At 40.2% G+C, this 18,847-nt stretch overlaps 2 protein-coding genes across 2 annotated transcripts; both read left to right on the top strand.

Annotated features, from left to right (window-relative positions):
• The first annotated feature begins 414 nt into the window (after positions 1 to 414).
• LOC139354408 (uncharacterized) lies at positions 415 to 1,464 on the top strand. The gene has a single exon (XM_070998636.1). It carries the CDS (start codon positions 415 to 417, stop codon positions 1,462 to 1,464), a length of 1,050 nt encoding a protein of 349 aa, XP_070854737.1.
• A 744-nt stretch (positions 1,465 to 2,208) lies between these two features.
• Positions 2,209 to 3,543, top strand: LOC139354407 (uncharacterized). Its single transcript, XM_070998635.1, has one exon. The coding sequence runs from the start codon at positions 2,209 to 2,211 to the stop codon at positions 3,541 to 3,543; it is 1,335 nt and encodes a 444-aa protein (XP_070854736.1).
• Positions 3,544 to 18,847: the final 15,304 nt, after the last annotated feature.

Below are 18,847 nucleotides of genomic sequence, written 5' to 3'. Positions count from 1 at the left end.
CTCAACAAGCTCAACGAGCTTTCAAAACAATTTTACACAAACCATCAAGCGCTCATTTTACAGCAATGTCCACGATCGCATCCATATTTTGCGGATGCTGTTGAAGACAATTTTGAGCAAGCATACAGCCACATTTATTGTTCTTTCGCCGATGAATACGAAACCAAGTTTCCAGTCCCAATACAGGTATCAGGTGATCAATCCATAAACAACACCCTTGTGCCCATTCCTGTTTCCACAATTCAGCTGCCCAAATTGCCCGTACCCCACTTTTCAGGAAATTTTGTGGATTGGCCATCTTTTTATGACAGCTTTACGCAGCTAATACATGAAAATCAATCTCTTTCAAACATTCAAAAATTTCATTTCTTGAAGCAAGCACTACCGCACGGACGAGACCAGGATATAAACCATATGGCACTAAGAGAAACCAACTATTCAGTGGCATGGAACCTTGTGGTAAAACGATACAACAACCCTCGACTGCAGTTCATGTACAATATGAATGCACTGTACGGAATCGACCTTAGGTTTACGGTGGACCTTAGGAATTTGTTAAACTTGGCAAATGTATGTATTAGTGAATTCCGACGACTACACATTGCCATTGACTCCTGTGATCATTGGTTGGTACATCACTTACTCACAAAGCTGCCTATCAGCACAACACAGGCCTGGGAACATTCCCTGGGCAACAACGTGGAAATCCCCACCTTCACAAAGCTGGAGGCGTTTCTTCACAATCGATTGGTCAGCGTCGACCTAATCGAGAGTAGGAAACCAGCCGTTCCAGTTAGATCATCTATACAATCGACCAACCATCGCCAGACAACCAGACTATCGGGAAACTCCACTGTTAGGGGACACAGCTTCCACAGTTCTCTTGAGTCTGGATTCATCAGGTGCTCGCTCTGCCAACAGAATCACGTTCTAAGACGGTGCCCGGACTTCCTTGCCAAGGATTGTTTCGCGCGAAAGGTTATAGTCGACCGCTCGAAGGCATGCATCAACTGCCTTAGTGCTTCCCATTCTCTCAGTCAATGCAGCAGCAACCGAAACTGCTCGCAATGTGGTCAACGGCACCACACTTTGTTACATTTCCCGAATGCTCACCAAAGTTCTTCATTGACTCCTGAAGTATCCCGACAGCATGCTTCAGACTCTGGTCGGAGCGCAGCCGCTGTACAAAAAGCACCATCAACGCAATTCTTCAGCGCAGTTGCCTCCCATCTGAACTCAACGACCCTTCTTGCTACTGCACTGGTTCGGATCGTAAATAACTCCACTGGGCAGTCAGCTTTAGTTCGAGCTCTCATCGACCATGGCTCGGAAGGCACCCTCATCACGGAAAACATCGTTCAAGCGCTTAGACTCAAACGGCATCCTGTTCGAGCTGAGATCACGGGAATTGGTAATACGTCGCATAATCAGTGCAGGCACAGCACCGACTTCACCATAATCTAATGTTCAGGATCGGATTTAAATGCCTACGTATCCTCAGCCTTCATCCTTCGGTCACTAACAGGTCATTTACCAAAACAAAATGTAAACATTAAGTCCTGTAAACATCTCCAAGGGTTATCCTTTGCAGATCCTAATTTCATCAAGTCGGGTCGCATTGACCTACTTATCGGTGTCGACATTATCCCGCAATTAATGCTTCCAGACATACGCAAAGGGACGGTTGCAGAACCAATTGCACAAAACACACAACTGGGCTGGATAGTTTTTGGACCAGCTGAAGCAGCCCAGACGACATCAATCTCCATTCGTTGTATTTTGGCAAACCTAAACAACATGGTACAGAGGTTTTTCGAATTGGATCAGGTCTCCACAACACGACAACTCAACGCAGAGTAAAAATGGTGTGAAGACCATGTTCAACAAACTCATATCCGTCAGCCGAATGGGAAATATCTAGTTCGTTTGCCTTTAAAAACGTTGTTTGACCCCACACAGGTGATCGGCCGGTCAAGGCAAATTGCATTAAACCGTTTCCACGCCCTGGAAAGGAAACTTAATCATCGGCCAGATTTCCGTCAACAGTATGTCAGCACTATTCAAGAGTACTTTGATCTCAAGCAGATAAAAGAGGTAAAAGGTAGTGAGGAAGAACACACTAGGATCAACGCTCAAAGGCAACTCTTAATCTCTGCGTGCATCGTTCCACATCATGCTGTGATCAAAGACGACAGTTTAACTACAAAGATGCGCGTCGTATACGACGCTTCGTGCAAAACGTCTAACGGGAGGTCTTTGAATGATATTTTATGCACGGGTCCCGCCCTACAAAACGATCTTGGAGGAGTTATACTCAACTGGCGTCTCCATCGGTATGTCTTCGTGGCCGATATAACGAAAATGTATCGCTGCATAGATATGCATGAAGAAGATGCCCAGTATCAGCGAATTTTCTGGCGCGATGAAAAGGGACTCATCAAGGAATATTTTTTGACTACAGTAACGTTTGGCACTGCCTCGGCACCCTTCACGGCGATTCGAGTCATACATCAGATTGCGTCCGACGAGCGCGAACGCTATCCTCTGGCCGAGCATTTCCTTAAAAAAGAAATCTATGTGGACGATGTTCAAACAGGACACGAGACCATCGACGGAGCTCTAAAAATTCGCAATGATGTCATCGCAGCTCTGCAATCAGCAGGCATGGAGCTCAAGAAGTGGACATCCAACCATCCAGATATCTTAGAAAGCATCCCAACTACAGATCTCTCTAACAGTAGCATTTTTGAGATAGACAATAAGGACTCCATTAAAACTTTAGGGTTGTATTGGCATCCAAACAAAGATGGTTTTGGTTTTAATCTCAAGTTTTCTCTCAATCCTATATTCATCAAACGTTCTATACTATCCACAGTAGCACGCTTATTCGATCCGTTGGGATACCTTGCACCAGTGATCATCGCTGCGAAAATCCTGTTGAAGGAAGTTTGGAGTTTTCGTATCGAGCGCAAGGATGAGCCCCCCGCATCATTCGATTGGGACGACCCATTGCCAGATCAACTCGCCGAGCGGTGGCGACAGCTCATTCAAGAGCTCCCCGACATTGAAGAGATACACATCCCTCGGTGGTTAGGGTTCGATTTAAGGCATGTCTCGACGTTGCAACTACACATGCTTTGTGATGGATCATCCATGGCGTATGCAGCATGCGCTTATCTTCGAGCTAGTTGTACGGATGGTTCCGAGCAGGTTAACTTATTAGCCGCCCGCAGTCGAGTCACACCTGTTAAGCCGCTAACAATTCCGAGAGTTGAGTTATCCGGAGCCCTGCTGTGTACACAATTAGCCGATTGGATTGTCAATCAACTTCAAGCATCACATCACACCATATCCGTACACTACTGGTCGGATGCAATGATAGTGCTGTATTGGATCAGCGGTGACCCTAGGCGTTGGAAGACATTTGTGTCGAATAGAATTGGAGCAATCCTGGAGGCAAGCTCGCCATCGCAGTGGAGTCATGTTCTTACGCAAGAAAACCCAGCAGATTGTGCTACACGCGGAATCACCCTTCCCCGCTGAAACACCACACGCTTTGGTGGAACGGACCACATTGGCTGCATCTTTCAGAGGAGCATTCGCCAGTCAATCCAGTTCAGTCCCCAAAATCAGAACTTATTTCAGGAGAGCAATCCTTAAAGCACATCGGATCCCACATTTGTATAGAAGTGCAACCATTTATCGAATCATATTTCTACTATAATAAACTCACACTTGCTATAAAGCATACATTGCAGTTTTCATTTGCTTAGCGAGCAAAGCGATTCATTTGGAAGCAGTCACGGGAATGTCGGCACAGCATTTTCTGTGGGCGCTGCAGCGTTTTATCGGACGTAGGGGTTTTTGTCAACATCTATACAGCGACTGTGGAACCAACTTTATCTCATCCGACAAGTCTCTAAAGCTGTGGACCAATGAATTCTATAAAGGAATTGAAGAGACAGTAGTTCCTGAACTTACTCGTCGAAACATTCAATGGCATTTCAATCCTCCACATAGTCCAAATTTTGGAGGACTCTGGGAATCCAACCTAAAAGCTGTTAAAACCTATCTTTATCGATCGTTTAATGGGATTCGAATGACGTACGAGCAGCTGTCTACCATTCTTGTCCAGATAGAAGCGTGCTTGAACTCTCGGCCATTATGCCCCTTAACGTCTGACTTAGATGATTTGCAAGCTCTCACCCCTGCACATTTTTTAATCGGGGATTCGACGATGTCACTCCCTGAGCCTAGTCTTAAGGATTCTTCATTAAACACAGAGTTCCTGAATGGTCAAAGGATGTTTCGGCTCTTTTGGAGAAAATGGAGTGCAGATTGGCTATCTCATCTGCAGGCGCGCCCCAAGTGGCGCCACGAAACTGACAATCTTCAGCGTAACGACATGATCATCATCAAGGATGATCGAACTGGTCCTTCTGACTGAAAATTAGGGCGAATCATCGACTTACATCCTGGGGCCGAGTAGCTAAAATTAAGACCTCAACGGGTATTTACAATAGGTCTGTGTCAAAGATTTGTCGTTTGCCCTTGCCAAGATTTACTGAAGAGTCTAGCCCAAGTACACAACCCATGCACCTTTGAATATACCCGCATTCACTCCATAGCACACTTCAACCTTTTTATTAAACACAGAGTTCCTGAATGGTCAAAGGATGTTTCGGCTCTTTTGGAGAAAATGGAGTGCAGATTGGCTATCTCATCTGCAGGCGCGCCCCAAGTGGCGCCACGAAACTGACAATCTTCAGCGTAACGACATGATCATCATCAAGGATGATCGAACTGGTCCTTCTGACTGGAAATTAGGGCGAATCATCGACTTACATCCTGGGGCCGAGTAGCTAAAATTAAGACCTCAAAGGGTATTTACAATAGGTCTGTGTCAAAGATTTGTCGTTTGCCCTTGCCAAGATTTACTGAAGAGTCTAGCCCAAGTACACAACCCATGCACCTTTGAATATACCCGCATTCACTCCATAACACACTTCAACCTTTTCAGAGTTAAGCATGGTCTAAGGCTTTGAATACTGGGTCCAGTATTGGGGGCGGCATGAACGGGTGTTTCTGTCGATTAGGAGAAGCTGGACAGCTGTTTTCTGGCGACTCTGAGATGCAGTGGACAACAGCAGTTTTAACAGCGAATGTTAGATTTCTGTTGCTAATGTTAGCAGCACGACACTACGAAGAAGACATAAGGAGAAGCTGGTCGCGTTTATAACCGAACTTTTATATTTCCTAATTTGTAAATCAAAGGTTAGCAATTAAGTCAAAGATTGAAAGTATACAAATGAATACAACTGGTGAAGTTCAACAAATTTCTGAGTTTTTATTACAAAGTGTGTGAAAGACCCCCAGAGTAGACTTCTGCTCAACTTTGACGATCGGGTGCGAATCGTCACAACAGTACCCATCATTAGATTTTGAAAAGGCTCCCATTGCAACCAAATCTGCTTGCCACAGATCGTTTATACCCCTTGTAATCACTCGTCTTCGTTGAAAGTTTTTTCGAGATGGTCCGTGCAACTCATTTACGATTTCTCGCTTAATCATATTCTTCTAATAGGCTGACAGACACCTTCTAACTAAATTGTGGTTTTTTTCGGTAATGATATCGGTTTTGTTATATATTTAAATTTATAGTCCTCAATGGTTTTAATCTTTTCCAGAATTTTGGCAAAAATTTGTTCAGCGCTGTCTGCCCTCTTATTATTCAAATCAATTTTATTTTCTAAGCTGGAAATTTTTGTGAGTCGACGATTAACATTTTGAGTTTTTTTCTTAAATCTTCTCCCAATTTTCCGAGGATATTGTTTCGTATATTGTTTCGTTGCTAGATCATTGTTGTCTAAAGGCTTAGATCCGTTTTTGATACGTTTATTTTGAACATTTAGATTACCGTCCTCATCGATGAATAATCTCTCAGTAGAATTTACACGTCTTTTCAAATTTTCTGGTCGTTCCTTATCAACAGAAAAATGTCCAAACTTGTCGACAGACATGATGTTTATAAATGTAAAACATATTTGTCCTTCCTATTTATACCCATTAAAATATAATCCTTTCTTCACGCAATTCCACTAGTATTGAAAAAATTTCGTTATTGTGGCTGGTCTTACCCGCTCCTTTTGATGCTTCTAAAATTTCCAATCGTTCGACTAACTCATTTACATCATTCCAATATACATAGTTTGGATTTTATTTCTGAAGAGTCATGTAACCAAAACCTGTTTTTGAGTGAAGTGGAGTAGACGTTGTAGGACTGAAATCTTTGTCTATCAACTTCTTAATAATATGGCTATATTTGTATGCTCATGTACCCTTGATCCTGTTATAAGGTTTAAAGCCTACTCTATGTATATTCCTTTCTAAAACAATTTTTGTATACTTCTGTATACCAAGAAAAATTAGAGAATACAGACCAGGAGTCAGATCACAACTCATTCCACTAGAAAATGTTATTTTATTATCTTTAATTTATCTTTATCTCCCAATGTTAATGAGTTGTTTGCTCTTTTTTTAGGTTCATAACCTTTATCCATCACATTTCCTCTGGTCAAATTACTGACATTAAAATCATAATTATAACTAGTGTTATTATCTTCTAGCTCTGCATCCACACCCATATCGGCTTCTCCTGTATACATTGGTAAAGGTGTTGTCCCTTCTTCTTCACACTTTTCCGTCCCCTTTTTCTCATCTTCTATGTCTTCCTCTATATTCGTTTGTGAAAAGAATTGATTATAGGAATCACTATCATCGAAAGACCTTGGTGCATTTATGTTTCGATTAGACTGCAGATCTTTCTCATTAGTTGTAAAGTAGAAATCGTCAAGCTTCCTCTTATCATCATCGTATTTTTTAATTTGCTTCATTTCACGCTTTACTTTTATACTATCTTTTACATTAGAAATCTTTTGTTTTCAATTTTCCTTAACAAGTTCATGTAAGGGTTCAGTAATAGGTTTAAAAGTTTCCTCCAATTGTAAATTCTTATGATTTTTGACTTGTTTGAGGTCATTGAATTTTCGCTTCAAAGCAAATCTAGCTTTGGTCAACTGTGACAAAATATTCATTGTAGTATATTTTACAAACTTTATAGGTGAAAGATTTAAAATTTCCGAAATTCATGTAGTCACTCCTCAGTTAATAAACAATTACTGTTTAGGGAACGCCAAAATCTGTAATATTTATATACCATTTCCGAATAAAAAAATAAAAGATTCGATACATTTTCTTCATTATATTTAAAAAAGTGTATTTATTGTTATATTCTTAAAATCTCAATCTTTTTAAAGATTACTGACTTATTTCTAAATACAAATTGTCATTACTTTTATAAATATTAAATTTTCCATCAACCATTTCATTGATGATATCATCTTGAAGAGAGGTGTACCTTTCCGGCACGTACAGACTGTGCTCCTCCAACTCGAGAGCAATAGATTCTCCAACCTTTGTTGTTTTGAGCTCCGCCTTGAGGATCGGGAATCTTACATTTTCAGGTATCCTTGTCCTCGATAGCAGTGTCTTTTTATTAAATTTGTTGAACTCTTTAACTACAATGTTCGTCTGGTTTTCCTGATTCATGACGGTTGTTGAGGTTTTTGGACTTGGAACAGTTGTTCTACGTTGTATTTAGCTGTATTTTGAAGCTTACTATCTGTTTAGCAGTTGTTCAGTACTTGTTTCGTAGTTGCTTACTACTGGTTTTAGATGATTAATAGCTGTTATTAGATGGTTATTATCTGTTTAGTAGCTCTTAACTAGTTTTTTACTAGTTGTTATAAGCTGGTCACCAGCTGTTTTGAGCTGCTAAGTTTCAAAAGGAACATATTGAAAAATAACTATTTTATAAATCAGTTGAATTGGAGATGTTTTATTATGATCGAGACTGGAAAATATAAATGAAAATGATTTTGAGTTTGTAAAAAGTATTTTTATTACATTTAATTTTAGTTTAAAACATTGTACAAAAATATTAATATTAAACTTAATATAAGATAAAATAAATATATAAATAAAAATTAAATAAATAAATCATTTATTATACTACAAAATGTCTTCCTTGTTTATCCAGCTAGTCTTTGAAAACCCGAGCCACTTAACCAAAACTTTATTTCCTTTCGCCTTACAACTTTTTCAACTAGGTATGTGTGGGGAAATCGAGTTTTTTTCAGTTCTTCTTTATAGAGACCGCCCTGAATCGGGCTACCATCTAAGTCTTCAAGTAAGTATGTTTTAGGGTATGTATTCTTCACCTTTCTAATTTTAAAGATTTCTGTTGTATAGTTTGGTGTATACCCTTTCTCAAAGACATGTTTATATTTACTGATACGAACGTGGTCCCCCTTACGGAATTTACTTACAACAAATATTTTCAGGTGATTATACATATATCTGATTATACACATAAACATATATATATATTTGTTTTTCATTGGTAGAATTGACTTTACTTGGACTCATATTTATTGTTCTATGCACTCTGTTACTATATTTACTAATTAATTGTTTGTACATATCTATCCACTTATATTTTCCATTGAAACTAAGCTCTAGCCACATTAATTCTTTAAGAGTTCTATTGAAACGTTCAACTATTGATGCTTTTAGAGTACTGAAGGTTGAATAATGATTTATCCTATAACTTTTCATGAATACCTTTAATTTAGAATTAAAGAATTCAGTGCCATCATCAGTTTCCACGTTTCTTGGTGTTCCATGACCCGATTTAAATATTCTCTCCATGGCTTGGGAAACATCATTTGCATTTTTTGATTTTAATGCCTCACCCCAAGCATATTTCGAAAATGTGTCTATAACAGTCAACAAGTATCGGTACCCATCATTAGATTTTGAAAAGGCTCCCATTTCAACCAAATCTGCTTGCCACAGATCGTTTAAACCCCTTGTAATCACTCGTCTTCATTGAAAGTTTTTTCGAGATGGTTCGTGCAACTCATTTACGATTTCTCGCTTAATCATATTCTTTTCATAGGCTGACAGACACCTTCTAACTCAATTGTGGTTTTTTTCGGTAATGACATCGGTTTTGTTACATATTTAAATATATAGTCCTCAATGGTTTTAATCTTTTCCAGAATTTTGGCTAAAATTTGGTCAGCGCTGTCTGCCCTCTTATTATTCAAATCAATTTTATTTTCTAAGCTGGAAATTTTTGTGAGTCGACGATTAACATTTTGAGTTTTCCGAGGATCTCATCAGTATATTGTTTCGTTGCTAGATCATTGTTGTCTAAAGGCTTAGGTCCGTTTTTGATACGTTTATTTTGAACATTTAGATTACCGTCCTCATCGATGAATAATCCCTCAGTAGAATTAACACGTTTTTTCAAATTTTCTGATCGTTCCTTATCAACAGAAAAATGTCCAAACTTGTCGACAGACATGATGTTTATAAATGTAAAACATATTTGTCCTTCCTATTTATACCCATTAAAATATAATCCTTTCTTCACGCAATTCCACTAGTATTGAAAAAATTTCGTTATTGTGGCTGGTCTTACCCGCTTCTTTTGATGCTACTAAAATTTCCGATCGTTCGACTAACTCATTTTCATCATTCCAATATACATAGTTTGGATTTTATTTCTGAAGAGTCATGTAACCAAAACCTGTTTTTGAGCGAAGTGGAGTAGACGTTGTAGGTCTGAAATCTTTGTCTATCAACTTCTTAATAATATAGCTATATTTGTATGCTCATGTACCCTTGATTCTGTTATTAGGTTTAAAGCCTACTCTATGTATATTCCTTTCTAAAATAATTTCTGTATACTTTTCCAAGTCTTGGTCATCATAGTTTTCAGGTTTACTAAGAAAAATTAGAGAGTACAGACCAGGAGTCAGATCACAACTAATTCCACTAGAAAATGTTATTTTATTATTTTTAATTTTTAGTTCTTTATCTCCCAATGTTAATGAATTGTTTGCTCTTTTTTAGGTTCATAACCTTTATCCAACACATTTCCTCTGGTCAAATTACTGATATTAAAATCATAATTATAACTAGTGTTATTATCTTCTAGCTCTGCATCCACACCCATATCGGCCTATCTGTATACATTGGTAAAGGTGTTGTCCCTTCTTCTTCACTCTTTTCCGTCTCCTTTTTCTCATCTTCTATATCTTCCTCTATATTCGTTTGTGAAAGGAATTGATTATATGAATCACTATCATCGAAAGACCTTGGTGGAGTTATGTTTCGATTGGACTACAGATCTTTCTCATTAGTTGTAAAGTAGAAATCGTCAAGCTCTCTCTTATCATCATCGTATTTTTTAATTTGCTTCAGTTCACGCTTTACTTTTATACTATCTTTTACATTCGAAATTTTTTGTTTTCTATTTTCCTTAACAAGTTCATGTAAGGGTTCAGTAATAGGTTTAAAAGTTTCTTCCAATTGTAAATTCTTATGATTTTTGACTTGTTTGAGGTCATTGAATTCTCGCTTCAAAGCAAATCTAGCTTTGGTCAACTGTGACAAAATATTCATTGTAGTATATTTTACAAACTTTATAGGTGAAAGATTTAAAATTTCCGAAATTCATGTAGTCACTCCTCAGTTACTAAACAATTACTGTTTAGGGACTGCCAAAATCTGTAATATTTATATACCATTTCCGAATAAAAAAAAAAAATGATTCGATACATTTTCTTTATTATATTTAAAAAAGTGTATTTATTGTTATATTCTTAAAATCTCAATCCTTTTAAAGATTACTGACTTATTTCTAAATACAAATTGTCATTACTTTTATAAATATTAAATTTTCAATCAACCATTTCATTGATGATATCATCTTGAAGAGAGGTGTCCCTTTCCGGCACGTACAGAATGTGCTCCTCCAACTCGAGAGCAATAGATTCTCCAACCTTTGTTGTTTTGCGCTCCGCCTTGAGGATCGGGAATCTTACATTTTCAGGCATCCTTGTCTTCGATACCAGTGTCTTTTTATTAAATTTGTTGAACTCTTTAACTACAATGTTCGTCTGGTTTTCCTGATTCATGATGGTTGTTGAGGTTTTTGGACTTGGTACAGTTGTTCTACGTTGTATTTAGCTGTATTTTGAGGCTTACTATCTGTTTAGCAGTTGTTCAGTACTTGTTTCGTAGTTGCTTACTACTGGTTTTAGATGATTAATAGCTGTTATTAGATGGTTATTATCTGTTTAGTAGCTGTTAACTAGTTGTTTACTAGTTGTTATAAGCTGGTCACCAGCTGTTTTGAGCTGCTAAATTTTAAAAGGAACATATTGAAAAAGAACTATTTTATAAATCAGTTGAATTGGAGATGTTTTATTATGATCGAGACTTTGGAAAATATAAATGAAAATGATTTTGAGTTTGTAAAAAGTATTTTTATTATATTTAATTTTAGTTTAAAACATTGTACAAAAATATTAATATTAAACTTAATATAAGATAAAATAAATATATTGTCGGGTCACGCAGCCGCAGCAGCCAACTAACTTCTTAATTCGATCTCTTATATTAATGGCATCGCGAAAGGTAGCTCTCATTATCTAGCTCTTTCGTCTTTTGTGTACTTGCATTTTTCGGCCCAGCTTTCGGCTGGCTGTCCCTTTGTAAATCAGTACGAATTCTGATCTCGACATAAAACGCATTCTCGTCTCGCCTGCTGTACTCTCTCTCTCGCTAATAAATTGTTAACAAGCCTAAAGCAACCTGAAATTCGTATTTTAATTTAGCAACAACTAATAAAAAAGCTTATTAGTTCAACATTGGTGACCCGACGTGATTTGTGCATAAATAATACTAAGTGCAAATCATATAAGTCTATTTATTGACTTTTTTCATTCTTGCTTCTGCGGTGCATTGGCGTAGCAACAATCATAAGGCCTTAAATGCAGTGAGCGCTATAAATAAATAGCAGTTGGTGATTGCGGAAATTTACATATAAGGCGCAAAATCAGCTATACATAGAAGCGTACATAGCCAAGTAACGGGCTGTTATTCCCTCGTTTGCTTTGCGCTCATCTTCCCGCTGGAGCCGAATTTCGGGCACTTCGTCTGCTGTTGTTGTTGTAGCCATGCCTACGGGAGCTTTTGGAGATGTTACCGCTGATGCAAACAGGGCAATATTTTTAAAGCGCAAGGCTTAGTGGATTCCCTATCAAGTGCGGCGTTAACTTCATGCGACGAATCCGGTCTTCATGTGAGGTTAGAGTTGATTGATGAGCTTCAAGAGTCATTTAAAAAGGTGCTCGGTGAGCTCGAAGAGTTGGATTTAGAGGAAATTGAAAGTGATTTAAGTGAGAAATTTGATGACATTCTCGTAACTCTGAAGTCATCGGTTCGATCCGAAATTTCAAAGCGCACCTCACAGCTTCTTTCGCATTCAACCTTTGCTGACGGCATCACTCCGGGAGTTTTCGGCCCCCAGCAGCGTCAGCCTCGACATAGGGCAGCATTGCTGCCCCCACTGGAGCTTCCAAAATTCGCTGGAGGTTATGCAAATTGGTCTGACTTTTATTCTATGTTGTTATGTTCACCAACGTAGAAAAGCTGCAGCATCTACGATCATGCCTGAGGGACGCAGCGTTGGAAACTATTCGCTCATTGGAAATTTCGGATGGCAACTACGCAATTGCTTTAGATTTGCTGAAAAATAGATTTGATAATCGACGTTTGGTTTTTCAGGCACACATTATTGAGATCCTGGGACTAAAGGCGGTGCAGAGTGGTTCCGTCTCGACACTTCGGGATCTGTCCGATAAATTCAATGCTCATATTCGTGCTCTCAAGGGACTGGGCACGACAGAACAAATCGCAGGATGCATCATCGTCCAAGTTCTGTTCCAAAGGTTGGATCCGGCAAGTCAGGCAAAGTGGGAAGAGCGTTTAGAGGACCCTGCCTTCGTCAATTTAATTCCTACGTGGGAGTCGATGGCATCATTTCTGGTGCAGCGATGCAGGACGTTGGAGACTATGGATTTCGCCATGGCAAACTATACGCCGGGCAATCAGGTGGGAAGTAACAGAATACCCAATGCGCGTAGATCAGCATTTGTTGCCTCGAACGCTAACCCCTGGATTTGTATATTCTGTAATGATACAGGGCATTCCATTTCTTATTGTCAGAATTTTAAAATCCTGTCTCCTGCGAATAGGTTTCAAGAAGCGAAGCGGCTCGGTCTTTGCATAAATTGTCTTAAGGTTGGTCATCAAGTTCGGCAATGCAACTCTAGTAGTTGTCGTTCATGCGGATCTAAGCACCACACCCTGCTTCACCTGGGAAACTCACCTTCTTTTCCTTCACAAGAAGGAGCACAGCTTCAAGAAGCACTTCCTTCTGCTTCACCCTCTGCACTGCCTTCCACTTCGACTGCTCTTATTGCACAGGAATTTAGTAATGATATTGTGCTCTTAGCAACGGCTAGCATTTTAGTAAAAAACCGTTCTGGGGTTTTCGTTCCCTGTCGAGCTCTACTCGATTCGGGCTCCCAACTGCATCTAATAACGTCCCGATTCGCAAATCAGCTTCAAGTAAAGAAAGTAAAATCCTCAGCATCTGTAACTGGAGTTGGAGATTCCAGTTTTGTGACGGACGGTCACTCGGTCAATATTACGATTCAGTCCCGAACTTCCGAATACTCGGCCAACATTACCGCGGTGATTGCTCCGAACATAACAGAGCGACAGCCTAGCTTCAACGTCGACATTGGCAGCTGGAACATACCCAAAAATATACAGTTAGCTGACCCAAGGTTTTATGCTCCCCAGCGGGTGGATCTTTTAATCGGAGCCAGCCTCTTTTTCGAGATGTCGTGCGTTGGCCAAATCAAGCTCCCACCTGGATTACCCCTAATTCAAAAGACGCATCTGGGTTGGGTTGTTTCTGGAGGCTATGGCCTTTCCAATGGCTCGGTTTTAATGTCGTCTCAAGATGAACTTCTCGCTAGTAGAGAGAATAGTTTCGATCGGTTAGATGATCTTCTTCGACGATTTTGGGAAGTGGAAAGCTGCGCCGAGCCAATTATACGCGCTACTAAGGAAGAATTGGACTGTGAAGCACATTTCGTAAGACACGTCAATCGTTTGCCAGCTGGTGATTATTCTGTTCGGCTGCCTGCCAAGTTTAATCTAGATCTTTTGGGAGAGTCCTACCAGCAAGCTTATCGAAGATTTTTGTCCCTAGAGAGAAAGTTGAATCGTCAGCCATCTTTGAAGGCTCAATATGCAGCATTCATAAAAGAATATCTCGATCTAGGACATATGTCATCAGTTTCTGCCGCTGACATCGGGTTGTGCCGATATTTCTTGCCTCATCATTGCGTCATAAAGGAAGATAGCTCCACTACAAAGCTTCGCGTAGTTTTTGATGGATCGGCGGCCAGTTCCTCAGGCTATTCTTTCAACGATGTTCTTATGGCAGGCCCTGTTATTCAGCCTAAGCTGTTCCAGATGCTTCTACGGTTTCGTTCACACCCAGTGGCAATCACAGGAGACATTTGCAAAATGTACCGTTGTGTTAGGGTTCAGCCTGAGGACAGCCATTTGCAATGCATTTTGTGGAGGGACTCCCCCCAGGATCAATTGCGGGTGTTTAAGCTAGACACCGTTACTTATGGCACGAAGCCAGCATCATTTCTGGCTGTGCGAGCTATGCATCAGTTGGCAGCACACGAGCATACAGCGTTTCCGCTTGGGGCTGAGGTCATTCGTCGCGATTTTTATGTGGATGATTTGATATCTGGAGCAAAGTCCAAGGAAGAGGCAGTCATCATTATGGATCAGGCATCAAAACTTCTAGCCAAGGGAAAATTTAAGCTTAGAAAGTGGTGCTCCAATGTGTCGGCTGTTTTGGATGGAGTTGTAGACAAGGATAAGGAGTCCTATTTGAAGTTTGATGATGGCACTGATTTTGCAAAAACCTTAGGTCTCGCTTGGGATCCAGTCTCTGACCAACTACTGTTTTCCTTTTCGGTCTTACAGTCAACCTCAAGCCCCTGCAGGCGATCTGTCCTGTCTGCAATAGCGCGATTCTACGATCCTCTCGGGTTGGTTGGACCTGTGATCACAAAATCGAAAATTTTCCTTCAACAACTGTGCAAGGAGAAGTTATCCTGGGATGAAAGCCTTCCTGAGTCACAGAATACGGAATGGAGTGCTATATGTACGAGTTTTGGGCAGATTAAGCATGCGTCATTTCCTCGGCTGGTTCGTTCTCCAAACTCTGAGAGTGAAATACATGGATTTTGTGATGCCAGCATAGAAGCATATGGTGCTTGTGTCTACATCGTTTGCAAAGGCCGATCTCAATTACTTTGCTCAAAGTCAAGGGTAGCCCCCTTGAAAACACTCACTGTGCCCAAGTTGGAACTGTGTGGGGCGGAGCTCCTGTCTAGGCTCATCGCAGAAGTGTCTGGGACGAATACATTTGAGGGAAAGGTTTATTGCTGGAGCGACTCTGCTGTTGCGCTTTCATGGATCCGGGACGAGCCGTCCAGATTCAATATCTTTGTAGCGAACCGAGTAGCTGCCATTCAGGAGCTAACTGAGTCAGTGGAGTGGCGATATGTTCCAACTTCTTTAAATCCAGCTGACATTCTCTCCCGAGGTGCTTTTCCTGCTGAGCTCAACGAGTCTCCTCTCTGGACTCATGGACCAAAATTCCTCTGTGGTCCCAAAGCTGACTGGCCGACCCCAATCACTGCTGAAAAGCCAACGCTTGAGGTTCGCCGGAGGATCCTGCTAATAAAATCTCCATATGAAGACATAGTGTCCAGTTCCAAATTTGCCAACTCCTTTGCTGCCCTTCAAAGAGTTTTCGGATACGTCTATAAGTTTAGTAATCGCATCCATCGCCCTACGCTCACGGTGTCTGACCTTCAAGGCGGTACGCTGCTGTTGCTTCGTCTTGTCCAGCGCTCACATTTATGGGATGACATCAAATCATTGCAGTCAAAGGGAATGGTGCACTCCTCCAGCTCGCTCGCATCTCTTTCGCCATTCATTGACCAATTTGGGCTTCTTAGAGTGGCTGGCCGGCTGAGGAATTCTTCTCTGGATTTTAATGGGCGTCATCCAATTATATTACCACGGAGTCATTCGGTCACTATTGCCATTATTACTAATTTTCATGAACGCAATCTGCACACTGGGCCACGGGCATTACTTGGCATAATTCGATCCCAATATTGGCCTATTGGGGGGAGAAAGACGGTAATGAAGGCGGTAAACAAGTGCATTAGATGCTTTCGAATGAAGCCTGGAGTAGTGGAGCATATAATGGCGGATCTTCCAAAGGAACGACTTGATGGATCTCATGCATTCGAAGTCACTGGCATTGACTTTTGCGGGCCATTTCTCTACAAGTCAGAGGTGCGAAGCAAGCCTCCAGTAAAATGCTACGTTTGTGTCTTCATTTGCTTCGCCACGAAGGCTATTCATCTGGAGTTGGTCAAGGATCTCTCTACGGTATCGTTTCTACATGGCCTCAAACGATTTATATGCACTAGAAGAAGGCCGCGGCAGATTTGGTCTGATAATGCAACCAACTTTGTTGGAGCTCGCAATGAGCTGCTTGAGCTAAGGCGTCTTTTCCTCAGCAGTGATCATCAGAGAGCTACATTGGACTTTTGCCTAGCTGAGGCTATTGATTGGTGTTTCATTCCTCCTAGGTCGCCACACTTTGGCGGTCTTTGGGAAGCGGCTGTGAAGATCGCCAAGCATCATTTCTACCGCGCTGCTGTTTTAGCCTTTGAGGAGTTGCGGACCCTGGTGTGTCACATTTCGGCGGTTGTTAATTCTCGACCATTAGTCTCGATTTCAGAAAACCCAGCTGATCTGGATGTATTAACCCCAGCACATTTTTTGAATGGTGGTCCGCCTTCTTCTTTCGTCGAGCCGGATGTGACCAGTCTTAACTTCAATCGCTTGGATGGATGGCAACGCGTGGCTTACTTGCAGCAGATCTTTTGGTCCCGATGGAAGGAAGAATACCTAACATTGCTACAACAGCGCTCCAAGTGGCGCACCCCAAAACCTGGCCTGGTTGTCGATGACCTAGTTCTGGTTAAGGACGAAAACTTGCCTCCCATGAAGTGGCCCCTCGCCAGAGTGATCGAGCTTCTCTTCGGTGGAGATGGGGTTGCTCGAGTTGCCGTTCTGAAGACAGCATCAGGAGTGACAAAGCGAGCAGTAAATAAGCTGTGTCTGCTACCCCTTAAGGATAATGTTGAAGCCCAGGCTTCCAATGGGGGGAGTATGTCGGGTCACGCAGCCGCAGCAGCCAACTAACTTCTTAATTCGATCTCTTATATTAATGGCATCGCGAAAGGTAGCTCTCATTATCTAGCTCTCTCGTCTTTTGTGTACTTGCATTTTTCGGCCCAGCTTTCGGCTGGCTGTCCCTTTGTAAATCAGTACGAATTCTGATCTAGACATAAAACGCATTCTCGTCTCGCCTGCTGTACTCTCTCTCTCGCTAATAAATTGTTAACAAGCCTAAAGCAACCTGAAATTCGTATTTTAATTTAGCAACAACTAATAAAAAAGCTTATTAGTTCAACATATATAAATAAAAATTAATTAAATAAATCATTTATTATACTACAAAATGTCTTCCTTGTTTATCCAGCTAGTCTTTGAAAACCCGAGCCACTTAACCAAAACTTTATTTCCTTTTCGCTTTACAACTTTTTCAACTAGGTATGTTTGGGGAAATCGAGTTTTTTCAGTTCTTCTTTTTAGAATCTGCCCTGAATCGGGCTACCATCTAAGTCTTCAAGTAAGTATGTTTTAGGGTATGTATTCTTCACCTTTCTAATTTTAAAGATTTCTGTTGTATAGTTTGGTGTATACCCTTTCTCAAAGACATGTTTATATTTACTGATACGAACGTGGTCCCCCTTACGGAATTAACTTGCAACAAATATTTTCAGGTGATTATACATATAGTATATTTGTTTTATATATTTGTTTTTCATTGGAAGAAATGACTTTACTTGGACTCATATTTATTGTTCTATGCACTCTATTACTATATTTACTAATTAATTGTTTGTACATATCTATCAACTTATATTTTCCATTGAAACTAAGCTCACGCCACATTAATTCTTTAAGAGTTCTATTGAAACGTTCAACTATTGATGCTTTTAGAGTACTGAAGGTTGAATAATGATTTATCCTATAACTTTTAATTAGTACCTTAAATTTAGAATTAAAGAATTCAGTGCCATCATCAGTTTGCAGGTTTCTTGGTGTTCCATGACCCGATTTAAATATTCTCTTAATGGCTTGGGAAACATCATTTGCATTTTTTGATTTTAGTGCCTCACCCCAAGCATATTTCGAAAATGTGTCTATAACAGTCAACAAGTATCGGTACCCATCATTAGATTTTGAAAAGGCTCCCATTTCAACCAAATCTGCTTGCCACAGATCGTCTGTTTGCCATAGATCGTCTTCGTTGAAAGTTTTTTCGAGATGGTCCGTGCAACTCATTTACGATTTCTCGCTTAATCATATTCTTCTAATAGGCTGACAGACACCTTCTAACTCAATAGTGTTATTTTTCGGTAATGATATCGGTTTTGTTACATATTTCAATATATAGTCCTCAATGGTTTTAATCTTTTCCAGAATTTTGGCAAAAATTTGGTCAGCGCTGTCTGCCCTCTTATTATTCAAATCAATTTTATTTTCTAAGCTGGAAATTTTTGTGAGTCGACGATTAACATTTTGAGTTATAATTTTTCTTAAATCTTCTCCCAATTTTCCGAGGATCTCATCAGTATATTGTTTCGTTGCTAGATCATTGTTGTCTAAAGGCTTAGAT

The sequence above is a fragment of the Drosophila suzukii genome (genome assembly GCF_043229965.1).
Source record: "Drosophila suzukii chromosome 2 unlocalized genomic scaffold, CBGP_Dsuzu_IsoJpt1.0 scf_2c, whole genome shotgun sequence".
Lineage (NCBI taxonomy): Eukaryota > Metazoa > Arthropoda > Insecta > Diptera > Drosophilidae > Drosophila > Drosophila suzukii.
This window is presented reverse-complemented; position numbering and strand designations above follow the sequence as displayed.

What these genes read in the sequence shown, in the direction of transcription:
- LOC139354408 (XM_070998636.1), top strand. Translation starts at nt 415, where the DNA reads ATGGCACTAAGAGAAACCAACTATTCAGTGGCATGGAACCTTGTGGTA.
- LOC139354407 (XM_070998635.1), top strand. Translation starts at nt 2,209, where the DNA reads ATGCGCGTCGTATACGACGCTTCGTGCAAAACGTCTAACGGGAGGTCT.